At 40.0% G+C, this 13,447-nt stretch overlaps 1 protein-coding gene across 3 annotated transcripts in view; it reads left to right on the forward strand.

Moving 5' to 3' along the window:
- ccnc (cyclin C) overlaps positions 1-13,447 on the forward strand; it is a 40,159-nt gene that overhangs the window by 16,209 nt on the left and 10,503 nt on the right. For all 3 annotated transcript variants that reach the window (XM_048530852.2, XM_048530853.2, XM_048530854.2), the window contains 4 exons: positions 4,024-4,059; positions 4,488-4,579; positions 5,645-5,712; positions 7,152-7,231. In XM_048530852.2, the coding sequence (XP_048386809.1) occupies positions 4,024-4,059; positions 4,488-4,579; positions 5,645-5,712; positions 7,152-7,231 (276 nt within the window). The remainder of the gene's footprint in view (positions 1-4,023; positions 4,060-4,487; positions 4,580-5,644; positions 5,713-7,151; positions 7,232-13,447) is intronic.

Here is a 13,447-nt window from a genome sequence, read left to right on the forward strand (position 1 = left end):
AATTAATAATATTAATAGGATGGAGAATTTGAGGTTGGTCATCTTTTGCATATTTCAGACATGTTTGTTAATCTGAGACGCTGTTATAAAGAAGTGAAATGCTGTTATTTCGCAGATGTTGAATCAACAGACATTTTAATATTCAGCCTTCTCTACTTCAGGCACTGCATCATGATTATATTGCCCAGCTTAAATTGTGTCTTTAAAGTTTTTAACTTTTTTTGTTTTGCTTTTTAAGGAAAACCAGAATGAATATTGCTTATTTTTCTTTGATTTTAGTAGGTTATGAAATAACATGACTTTATTTTTAGAGATAACAAAGTGTGGAGCTGGATGAACACAGCAGGCCAAGCAGCCTCTTAGGAGCACAAAAGCTGACGTTTCGGGCCTAGACCCTTCATCAGAAAAGGGGGATGGGGAGAAGGTTCTGAAATAAATAGGGAAAGAGGGGGAGGCGGACTGAAGATGGATGGAGGAGAAGATAGGTGGGGAGGGGATAGGTCAGTCTGGGGAGGACGGACAGGTCAAGGGGGGTGCGATGAGGTTAGTAGGTAGGAAATGGAGGTACAGCCTGAGGTGGGAGGAGGGGATAGGTGAGAGGAAGAACAGGTTAGGGAGGCGGGGACAAGCTGGGCTGGTTTTGGGATGCAGTTGGGGGAGGGGAGATTTTCAAGTTTGTGAAATCTACATTGATACCATTGGGCTGCAGGGTTCCCAAGCGGAATATGAGTTGCTGTTCATGCAACCTTCGGGGGGCTTCATTGTGGCACTGCAGGAGGCCCAGGATGGACATGTCATCTCTGGAATGAGAGGGGTAGTTAAAATGGTTCACGACTGGGAGGTGCAGTTGTTTATTGCAAACCGAGCGTAGATGTTCTGCAAAGTGGTCCCCAAGCCTCCGCTTGGTTTCCCCAATGTAGAGGAAGCCACAACGGATACAGCGGATGCAGTATACCACATTAGCAAATCTGCAGGTGAACATCTGCTTGATGTGGAAAGTCATCTTGGGGCCGGGAATGGGGTCCAGGGAGGAGGTGTGGGGGCAAATGTAGCACTTCCTGCGGTTGCAGGGGAAGGTGCCGGGTGTGGTGGGGTTGGAGGGGAGTGTGGAGCGGACAAGGGAGTCCCAGAGACAGTGGTCTCTCCGGAACGCAGACAAGGGTGGGGATGGAAAAATCTCTGATCCCATTATCTCTGCTTTATTTTTAACAGTTTTCTAAAATGCAAGGTGAACATTTCTAGCTCTTTTTGGCAACACAGATTGAATCTGTTTCTCAAATTGTACAGGTCTACCATTCCCTTTCACCTGGTGGCTTTTCTTAAAAGAAAACTTTCTTTAAATCTCTTCAGACATCATGGATTATAAATTTCAATAACTCTTGGATACCTGCACCCCTCAATCCTGCTTCCTTTTTGCTGTCTTCTGATTCGGTCCTTCTGTCTGGTTATACCCTTTGTCACTGGATGAAAGGGAATGGCCTGTTGAGCCTGCTCTGCCATTCAATAAGTGCGTGGCTGATACGACTGTGGCCTTAACTCCACTTTTCCTGCCATCCCTCCCAAATCTCGACTCCCGTACGTAAAATGTCTGTCTAACTCATCCTTGACTATATTCATTGATTCAACCTCCAATGCTCCCTGTGAAGAGAATTCCAAAGATTTAATAAACCTCTCGTTTCAGTTTTAAATGAGCAACCCCTTTCTTCTGAGATTCTGCCTTTTTGGTCCTAACTGTCCTACAAGGGAAAACAACCTTTCCATGTCAACCTTGTCAACTCGCCAAAGACTCTTTGTATGTTTCAGTAAGGCCATTTCTTATTCTTGTTCCCAATGCGTACAGGTCCAACCTATTCAACGTTTTCAACATAAGTCAGTCCTTCTGTACTCTGATATCAGCTCAGTGGATCTTCTCTGGACTGCTTCCAATGCAGTATATCTTGCCTTAGATAAGGGGCCCAAAACTGCTTAAGATATTCTCACTATGATTGGTGCCTTGTAGTTTTTGCAAAGCATCCATTCATTTATAGTCCACTCCTTTTTTGAAATAGGACCAACATTCAATTTGCCTTCTGTACTACCTTTCGAACCTAGATGCAAGTGTATTTTGATTTGTGCATTAAAGACTCTCAAATCCATCTGTTGTGTAGCTTTCTGCTGTCTTTCTCCATTTTAAATAGTATTTAGCTCCTCTGTTCTTGCTGGCAATACATAACTTCACATTTTCCCTCATCACGTTCTATCTGCCAAATCTTGCTCACTCACTCGTCAGAAGGAGTCCTATTGCCATTTTGTCTTACATTGTTTTCCTTGCACCACATCAGTTCTACACCCTATCACAGACATTTCCTTCCTCCCTCAATATTAACTTCAAAGTTGGTGCATCTCAAATATTTTCCAGATGTGATTAAAGGTATACAACCTGAAATGTTACATTGTTTCTCTTTCCACAGATACTGCCAGACCTGAATATTTTCAGATTTGTATTATCCTCAATATTTTGCATTGATATACTTTGCTAGAAACGTCATTAAAGGGGATGAAATAACTGTTATTCTTTCTACTATAAGCAGCTGAGTCAAAAGAAACCAAAAGAAGCAATGTACTGAACGTAGTTCAAAATGTTACAAAAGCAAATTTCATGTGGATGCTGAAAATCTAATGTAAAAACTGAAGTGGCTGAAAATACTCGGCATCTGTAGCTGGAAAAAGGAGTCAACGTTTCAGATCGATCACTTATCAGATTGTCACCCTATATTGTTCACTTTGTATGGATGCTGTCTAATCTGCTGAGAATTTTCAGCATTTTTAATTTAAAATATTAAAAATAAAATTAAGGATTGCATGAATATTAATTGCTGCACCATTGTCAGTTGTGCTTTCAAACTGGAAGCTTTGAAATTTTGACATTAAACCCCTCCGCCTCTGTACCATTATCTCTTTTATAAGATACTTGTCAAAACTACAGCCTCTCTTATTTATTGCAACAGCCTCAATGCCTGTCCCTAATTACCCCTGAGCTGGTTGGCTCTTTCTGCCATTTTAGAGGGCTGTTAAGAGTCAGCCATGTTTCTGTGGATTTGAAATAACGTATGTTAGATCCGGTAAGAATGGCAAATTTCCTTCCCCCAAGGATGTTAGTGAACTCCATGGGTTTTTATGACAAACGACAGTGGTTACTGGTTGCCATTAGACTAGCTCTTTTAATTCCAGTTTTAGTAAACTTCAAATTTCACCATCTGCCATGGCGGGATATGAACCCATGTCACCAGGACACTGGTCTGAGCTCTGGATTATTTGTTCAGTGACAATATCACCACCTCCCCCCTCCATGCCCTAACATGTGGCACTGCACCAAAGCCTGTGTACTTTAGGACATTATACAGTGACAAGTACTATATTGTTGTAAATGTTGTGAGTGAGATTAATATATTAACCTCCAGCCAGTATGGTGCATTACTCTGGCTAATAGAATTATTGAAAATTTCTATTACATATGGTAGGAAGGTGTGTTTTTTTTATTCTGTCTTGCCGTTTGGTGTTTAGCGTTTGATTTGTTCATTTTGACATTGCCAAAATAAATCTTCAATTGAAGACAATTCATAGAAAAATAAAACGTTTTAATTTTATTTTCTTTCCAATCTTTTTGATGTGTACAATTCCCCCCCCACAATGAGAGCTGGTGAAATGCCTGCCCTCAGACTTATCAGTCTTGTTCCTAAACAAATGTTCCTGTGCCATGCTTGTTGGTGTGACTTTCTCACCTATCACTGTTATCACTGCTTCGGAAGTAGGCACTTGATAAACAGTGAGTGAAATAATTTCTAATCGGTGGCTTTTCAATGTTCACGGTTACCTAATGAATAACTTCATTCTGCTGCAAAAAAATGATTTACCTACAGTTAGTTGGCAGTCATGAAGGTGTTTAAAACATCCATTTATAGAATGAATAAATATAAACAAAAGTATTTATAACTTTGCAAAGGTACTTTTACTAATTGGAAGCTTTTATTTAATATTTTACAGATATTGGAATGTGAATTTTATTTGTTAGAGTTAATGGTGAGTACTTTGGAGTTTTTTTTATATTTGTAAGGGATTTTAGGTCTGGAAAGCAGAAAATGACATCCTATGTGAAGGACCCATATTTAATACCAAACACCCCAAGCCAGTTGTAGATGTAGAATAACCTCCCCTTTGCTGTATCAGTGTTTCTCATCACCAAACTCACCAACAGTGTGACATTATCATCCTATGATCTCTGAGTGAGACTTCTGTGTTATTTGTTTTGTACTGCCATTTTGGGCTGATTATAAAATGACCAAATATATTTCAAATATCACCCATACAGCTATAAACATGAGAGAAGTCAGTCTCCTCAGTTTGGCATGGATTCAAGCCCTGATTCCAGACATGCAAAGATATTTTGCTAACCTACCACACCATCCAGTTTTGACTTTCTTCTGAAACTGCTTTATATTCTATAATAGGATTGCTGTTTAATAGTATACCATCCATATCGACCATTGCTGCAGTATGTACAAGATATGGGACAAGAAGACATGCTGCTGCCATTAGCATGGTAAGATTTTCTAATGATCAATAGTCTTTATATGCCTGTCCTAGTAAGGGATCAAAGGAGTTTCAATTTACCATATGGTTTTACTTAGTAAACATTACTGATTTCATTTCATATTCCTATGTTTACAAATGTTTGGGATTATGGTTTGGTTCTTTTCTCTTCTGACAAAATGCCAGAAAGAGAATTTGCATTTGTTTAGTACCTTATCACATTGGCTGTTAATAGCAGGATTATTTTGACGTGAAGCAGTAATATTAAAACGGTGAAGAATAGAGTTGTTATCAATCAGTACAGTTCAAATAGGAGAATGGTAGTTGCAGCTGCGTCTGTTAGACTTTTTTCTCTTCAAATATGTAACATACAACTTCATGTTAATGAATTGTTCATTGTCCATTCTTAACAATCTCCCTACATTTAATGAGCATATCTACTAGAACGTAGCAAAGAGTAAAGGAGAAAGAATTTGCATTGATTTTAGCACCTTCCATGGCCTCAAAATATCCCAATGTGCTTCACAACCAGTGAATGATATTTGAAGTGCAGCCACTGTTTTGTGTGAAATGGTGGCAGCCAATTTGCACACAGTAGTAAGATAAGTGACCAATTAATCTGATTTGGTGGTGTTGGCTGTTCGGCAGGACACTGGGAAAATCCCCTGCTCCTCTTCGGAAAAGTGCCATGGGATCTTTTTCGACCACTGAACAGACAGACAGACAGAGCCTCGTCTGAAAGATGGCATCTGTAACAATGCAGCACTCCCTCAGTACTGCACTGAAGTGTCACCCTAGATTATGTGGGCCTGTCCTGGAGGTGAGACTACTAGCAACTGAGCCAAAATAAATGAAACATTAATTTTCTTTACACCTGCTACTTGCAGGAACACAGATGCCAGAAATTGACTGGTATTTAGATACAAATATACTACTTTCAATGAGATTTTTGGGTTCTGGCAATAAGGCTATTTGGAAGTAGCATTGCTTAGTTTATAAGACAGATCAGTTAGAAATATTTGTAATTATATATAGAAAAATACCTTTTTAAAACAACATTCCTTAATCTGCGCAGGAGGATAGTGAATGACACCTACAGAACAGACCTATGCCTCATGTATCCTCCGTTCATGATAGCCTTGGGTGAGTATGTAGTCACTGGACTTGGCATATAGTTTGTTGGGTATCATCATTCTGTCTGTCAAAATTGATCATTTCAATGATTTCTGAATTGGTATTTTCAACTAGAATTCATATGTTTTGTCAATTTTCCATGATAAACGGTTTTAATAATTATTGTTAATTTGCAGCTCAATTGTTGATTTATATTTGGAAGCTAATTTTGAATAGAAATCTTGACATTGGTGTTAAAATAAGGAACATGATTAATTTTGAAGGACAAAATTATGCTGGGGTCTGAGCATTTGAGTTATTTGTACCAAACCAAAGTACTTGAACTGCTAAAGTGGAGAATTTGGTGTGCAAGCTTACTACTACATCTGTAAGCCATATTTATAATTTCCACTTTGCTGGCACCAAGCATAATAAATAGTTTTTTTTAAACACATTGAATAGATTTTTGAACCAGACAATCTCTAGAATATGTTGGTTTCAAATTAAGTGACTACTCGTGAGACCTCACTTCTGTTAAGTTTCAACTTTTAATTTCTAAAAGTCAAAGTTTAGAGGACTTGAAGAAAAAGGCTTTCGAAACATCTTCACCTCTGATATCTGTCCTGAGTGTGAGGGTTGGACTGAACTATAGATGTTTTGACACCAAGAATCTACCACCGTAGAAATTCCCAAATAATGGTTTTAGAGATCCCTTATGAATGGAACCTCTGTTTCACTGCTGGATTCCCTTGTCAAATGTTTTGACTCTCTCTAAATTAATCAAGAAGATAATACTTAGTAGAATAAGCAACTAGGCTGCCTACCCACTTGATCCAAAATATCATTAACTGGGGTACCTGCCAATTTCTTATAATTTTTTTTTGTTTAACAGGTGGCAGTACTTATGTGACTTAATACTTTACGTATTCCAGAATGTAGTTTGTGAATTATAAGAATCATTGTAGTAAGAACATATTAAATAGGAGCAGCAGTCGACCATTCAGCCTATCATGAAGTTTGCTTTTCCATTTGGTAAGATCATGGCTAAAGTGATTGGAACCTTAACACCATTTTCTTGACTATTCTCCATAACCTTTGACATCCATCTTGATCAAATATATATCTAACTCGCCTTGAATATAGTCAGTGCCAACCTCCACTGTTACTTTTTTCAAACCGATAGATCAAGTCTCATTTCTGAGCCCATGTAATAACCATGCTGGTCTTTGTTTGCCGAGTGTTAGGCAAGAGAATTTCAGTTAGGCAATCACATTTGTACTTTATTTTAAGTTAGCTTTGGATAGGTTAATGCCATTTAACTGGACATGTGAATAACACCTGAGATTAGTGTTAGATTTTATTTGGCAATGTCGCAAGCACGCAGTTTATCCATGCATTTGTTATAGATAGGGATGATTTGTAAAAATTGAACAAGTAGTAAATTGAACATGTTTCATTTCCCTTTACAGCCTGTTTGCATGTAGCATGTGTGGTCCAGCAAAAAGATGCACGTCAGTGGTTTGCTGAACTCTCAGTGGATATGGAGAAGGTGATGCAATTATGCAGCAATCAAACTGATTGTGTATTTTGTCTTCTAGTTTTCCAATTTTTAAAAGACCAACCACATATTAATGAAATTTTGACCTTTTGTTTACTTGATAAGCTTGCGTTATTACACCCAGTTGTTTAATCCTTCACAACATTTCCACAGGAAGACTTTCACCATTGGTCAGTTTAAAAAGTAGAATAAAAGTACTTTCCCTCGAACAACAGCATATGTTATAGAAATTGTAACAGAAATAAAATTTCTCTTAGCTTAGTTGTGTACTTCAAACTTTTCTGTTGCATTCACTGCTAATTCCGTTGTTATCCTCCCATGTTCTGCAGTTATTGCAATTGGTACATTTTTCTTTTTTTTTTGTTTTCCGGTTGCTAAGTATTCTTTGCATTGCCCACAAAACATCAAGAGTTTATTTCTGAGAGAAGAAGCATCTACCTGTAACTTGTGTAAGTTTGTGGACTTCCTTGACTTCCATATTTATCAGATATGTCTCTGCCTTGGCTCTCTCCAGCTTGGAGTTAGTCATACAGCATGGAAACAGACCTTTTGTTCCAACCAATCCATGCTAACCATAATCCCAAACTAAACTAGTCCCACCTGCCTGCACGTGGCCCTTTCCCTCCAAACATTTCTGATTCATTCATTTATCTAAATGTCTCTTAAATGCTGTAACTGTACCCGACCCACCACTTTCTCTGAAGTTAATTCCCACACAAATCATTCGGTTTTTCTCTTAGAATTGTCCCTGGTATCTTGTTTAAATCTTTCTTACCTCAGCTTAAAAATCATTATTGTGATTGTAATGAGGTCAGCGAGGTGAATCAAATGGAATGACTTCCTTGACTGGACCAGATTAACAGCCCCAGAAGTTCACTTCACACTGAGAGCTAGCTCTGAGGGAGCTGGATCATTGTCAAGGACTCTCCACATCTAAATAAAGGGTGACTTGGTGATGGGATACCAGCTTCTGGAGTTACTTCACTTTATAGTAGGAATATATTTATTCTGAATACTCTAAAACATCTTTGTTTGCCACCATGTGCCTATTGATCTATCCCCTAGCCTAGCACACCAATTCCCGTCAACAAGCTCAACATTCATGCCCGTGTAGTTGCCCTTATTTAAGTTTAAGCTGCTAGCCTTGGACCTAATCTTCTCCCACTTTTTTAAACTGGGTGTAAAATTCAATCATGTTATGGTTACAGCTACCCAGCGATGCCTTCAATCTGTGATTATTAATCATAGAAAAGTACAGCATGGTACAGGCCCTTTGGCCCACAATGTTGTGCCGTGGAATAATCCTAATCCAAAATTAAAATAACCTAACCTACATTCCCCTCAATTCACTGCTGTCCATGTACAGGTCCAGCAGTCGCTTAAATGTCACTAATGACTCCGCTTCCACGACTACCACTGGCAAACTATTCCATGCACTCACAACTCTCTGGGTGAAGAACCTCCCTCTGACGTCTCCTCTATACCTTCCTCCTAACACCGTAAAACTATGACCCCTCGTGGCAGTCAGTCCTGCCCTGGGAAAAGGTCTCTGGCTATCGACTCTATCCATGCCTCTCATTACCTTGTACACCTCAATCAGGTCACCTCTCTTCCTCCTACTCTCCAGAGAGAAAAGTCCAAGCTCAGTCAACCTCTCGTCGTAAGTCAAGCCCTCCAGTTCAGGCAGCATCCTGGTAAACCACCTTTGCACCCTCTCCAAAGCCTCCACATCTTTCCTATAATAGGGCGACCAGAACTGGACACAATATTCCAAGTGTGGTCTCACCAGGGTTTTGTAGAGATGCAGCATAACCTCGCAGCTCTTAAACCCGATCCCCCTGTTAATGAAAGCCAAAGCGCCATATACTTTCTTAACAACCTTATCCACCTGGGTGGCAACTTTGAGGGAGCTATGGACTTGAACACCAAGATCCCACTGTTCCTCCACACTGCCGAGAATCCTGCCTTTAATCCTATATTCAGCATTTAAGTTCGACCTTCCAAAATGCATCACTTCACATTTATCCAGGTTGAACTCCATCTGCCGTTTCTCAGCCCAGCTCTGCATTCTGTCAATGTCTTGCTGAAGCCTGCAATAGCCCTTGATACTATCAACGGCACCTCCGACCTTTGTGTCATCAGCAAACATACGAACCCACCCCTCAACATCCTCATCCAAGTCATTTATAAAAAATACATAGAGCAGAGGCCCAAGAACAGAGCCCTACGGGACACCACTAAGCACTGACCCCCAGGCAGAATACTTACCATCTACAACCACTCTCTGCCTCCTGTCAGCCAACGAATTCTGAATCCAGACAGCCAAATCACCCTGTATCCCATACCTCCTGACTTTATGAATGAGCCTACCGTGGGGTACCTTATCAAATGCCTTGCTGAAGTCCATGTACACCACATTCACTGCTTGAACCTTGTCAACCTGTCTCGTGAGTTCCTCAAAGAACTCAATAAGATTTGTGAGGCATGACCTGCCCCCCTCAAAGTCAGGGTGACTCCCTTTAATCACGCTATGCTTTTCCAAATAGTCATAAATCCTATCCCTCCGAATTCTTTCCAAAACCTGGCTGACCACAGACGTAAGACTGACTGGTCTGTAATTTCCAGGGAATTCCCTATTCCCTTTCTTGAAAAGAGGAACAACATTTGCTTCCCTCCAATCTTCCGGTACGACTCCCATGGAGAATGAGGAAGCAAAGATCTTCGCCAACGGCTTAGCAACCTCCTTTCTCGCTTCCCGGAGCAACCTCGGATAAATCTGGTCTGGCCCTGGGGACTTATCAATCTTAATGTTTGCCAAAATTCCCAGCACATCAACTTCCTCAATCTTGATCTGTTCAATCCTGTTTTCCTGCTCCTCAAAGTTCTCATTCAGAACAACGCCCCTTTCCTTTAGTGAAAACTGAAGCAAAAAACTCATTTAGGGCTTCCCCTATCTGCTCAGAATCCACGCACAAGTTCCCTACTCTATCCTTGATTGGTCCTACCTTCCCCCGATCATTCTCTTATTCCTTACGTATGAGTAAAATGCCTTCGGGTTCTTGCTAATCCTTCCTGCCAAGCCTTTTTCGTGCCCCTTCCTGGTCCTCCTCAGTCCACTTTTGAGCTCTTTCCGAGCTCTAAATCCTCTAAAGCTGTGCTGGATCCTTGCTTCCTCCACCTTACGTACGCTGCCTTTTTCTTTTTGACAAGAAGCACCTCTGTTCCCGTCATCCGAGGCTCCTTAATCTTACCCCTTCTTACCTGTCTTAGAGGAACAAATTTATGCATCACTCGCAACAACTGCTCCTTAAACAGCCTCCACAAGTCTGCTGTGCCCTTTCTGTGGAACAATTGCTCCCATTCTGTAATTCCCAACTCCTGTCAGATAGCGTCATAGTTTCCTTTACCCCAGTTCAATATCTTCCCCTGGTAACAGCTCCTTTCCCTTTCCATGGCTATGGTACATGTGAGGCTGTTGTGGTCACTGTCACCAAAGTGTTCTCCCACAACGAGATCTGACACCTGTCCTGGCTCATTGCCGAGCACCAAATCCAAAATGGCCTGTCCACATACTGAGTAAGGAAACCCTCTTGAACACACCTGACAAAAACGGCTCCATCCAATTCATCAGCACTAAAGAGGTTCCAATCTATATTGGGAAAATTGAAGTCACCCATAACAACAACCCTGCTACGTTTGCACTTTTCAACAATCTGCCGGCCAATGAGATCTTTGATCTCCCTATTGCTATTTGGGGGTCTGTAGAAAACCCGCAATGAGGTGACTGCTCCCTTGCTGTTCCTAACTTCCACCCATACTGACTCAGTCGACAAACCTTCCTCCGCAACCTCAGCCCATACCACCTCAGTAGACGAGTCCTCATCAAAGGTTCTTTCAGCTGCTGTTATACTGTCCTCGACCAACAAAGCCACTTCTGTTATTTTGTGTTAATTTTGTAAAGTGTGATTATAACCTGCTGTATGAATAGTTCCAGAAAATGCTACTCTAAGAAACCATCTTCAAAGCATTCCACATATTCCTCTTTCAGGCCAGTACTGCCAATCTAATTTTTCCAGTTTATATGTAGTTTAAAGTCACCCATGATTTACTCCATGCATCCAATATTTCTTCTTGTAGTTTTTTTTTTAAAATCCATCTATCCAGACATGTTATGACACACTTCTTGAACAGGTGGGACTCGAAGCTAGGACACTGCCACTGCACCACAAGAGCCTCCTAAACAGAACTAAGGTGTGAAAACGTTAGTTTGGGGCCTCTGGGTTACTAGTCTAGCAATATTACTAATGCACCACAACATCCCCTGTATTACGATTTGTATACTTCTCCTACATTGTGATTAGAATTTGGGGGCCTGCAGATTACTTCCATTAGTGAATGTTGTCCCTTCCTGCAATTCTCCGATGGTCATTTCACTATTTTCCTCTCACCTTCTGTCTACTGTACCATGTCACCCAATACTTGATTTTTACCCCTGTAATTTAGTTTAAAACCCTTTCTATTTCTCCAGTTAAGTATTTTGCAAGAACGCTAGATCCAACAATATTCAGGCATAGATGATTTCATTTTATGAAACTTAATACTTACACACCAGTTTTGAGCTGCAAGTTCATCTCTTAAATTTTAAGTACCGACAGTACTATTAACTGATTAAAATTATGGATGGACAATTACTCCAAAGTATTCAGAATATAAGATGCAATATATGTACATATTCCTGATGGTGAAAACCTCTGATTTTAGTCAGCAAGGGAAGTGAGATTATATAAAATTTATATGAAGGCAAATAAGAGGACTGGGAGAAATATAAACAACACCAAACGAATGTGAAATATGTGGTAATAAGGAATAGGAGAACAAGCTTACTAGAACTGCCAAAAAATGACACAGGTTTTTAGGAATACATTCTTTTTAGCCTTTATTTAACAGTAATCTCTGCCACCGAAACAGATACAAATGTTACTGACCTTAGAAGTCAGGAAGTGGTACTTAGAGTATGATGACTTTGAGTCAGTCTTCACGGCAAATGAAATAAATGACTTGAATGAAGGAAAATGAGCTGTATGTCTGAGGTGCTAATCATACTAAGACAGGTGACCGTTTGGAGCGGATAGTTGCAAAGGGACCTTTATTAGATTAAGTAAATGAGCAAGTCAGGCACATGAAATGTTCTCAGTGGCTGATATGGGGGTGTGGAGAAGGTGTTGGTGAAGGCTCGTGACAAAGGATCATAGTTTTAGGTTACAGGATGAACCATTTAGGATTGGATGAGAAATTTCTTTGCTCAAAATGCTGACTTGTGGAATTCTCGACCATATAAGGTGGTGGAGAAAAAAAATCCCTTTTTAGACACAAAAGGGAGAATGTTGTGTGAGTATGGTGGTGATATAGAAGATCAACCACATTGGATGGCCTACTCTTGTAACAATTTTGAGTTCCTCTGTGTTAAGAGTTATGAAACTGGGACAGGTATAAATCTGCCAGGAACTAATAAAACAGTTGAACAGGCTTGATGGGCTGAATGACTTAGTCGTGTTGCTATATCTGTGGTTTTCTCTTCTGAAGTTATATTTCAGACATCATATTGTCTTTGATAATAAAGTATACATTTGATGTTTGTAAGGGATTTCAGTGCCTAAAGACCATAGATTTCAATGATGTGCAGGTTAGGTGGATTGGCCATGCAAAATTGTCCATAGTGTCTGGGGATATTTATGTTAGGCGGATTGGACATGGAAAATGCAGAGGTAGGGGAATGGATCTGGGTGGGATGCTCTTCAGAGGTGCAGTGTGCACTTTGTTGGGCAGAATGGCCTGTTTCCACACCGGAGGGATTCTGTGATTCTGAATAATGATGAGGCTGATGGTTACCAGAAAATAATAGGAACGGACAGAATGTGTGAATGTCATATTTCACCAAGAAATTATATTAGAGAAGGGAAATTTGAATAAATTTTTAAAGGCTTTGTATCTGAATGCATGAAAGAATTGGAATAAAATTGATCTCCTAACAGAGTAAGTATACACTGGTGTGATTTGAGATTAATTGAATATCTAAAGGATACTCTGTTTTGGAAGGCAGGAAGGAAAAGAATGTGGTGTCGCATTGTTAGTAAAGGAAAATGTCGGAGAAATGATACAGGCACCAGAAATCAAAACATTGAATCAAAACCGTGGAAGGGTCACTGG

This window comes from Stegostoma tigrinum, chromosome 4 (genome assembly GCF_030684315.1).
Source record: "Stegostoma tigrinum isolate sSteTig4 chromosome 4, sSteTig4.hap1, whole genome shotgun sequence".
In the NCBI taxonomy this organism is placed as follows: Eukaryota; Metazoa; Chordata; class Chondrichthyes; order Orectolobiformes; family Stegostomatidae; genus Stegostoma; species Stegostoma tigrinum.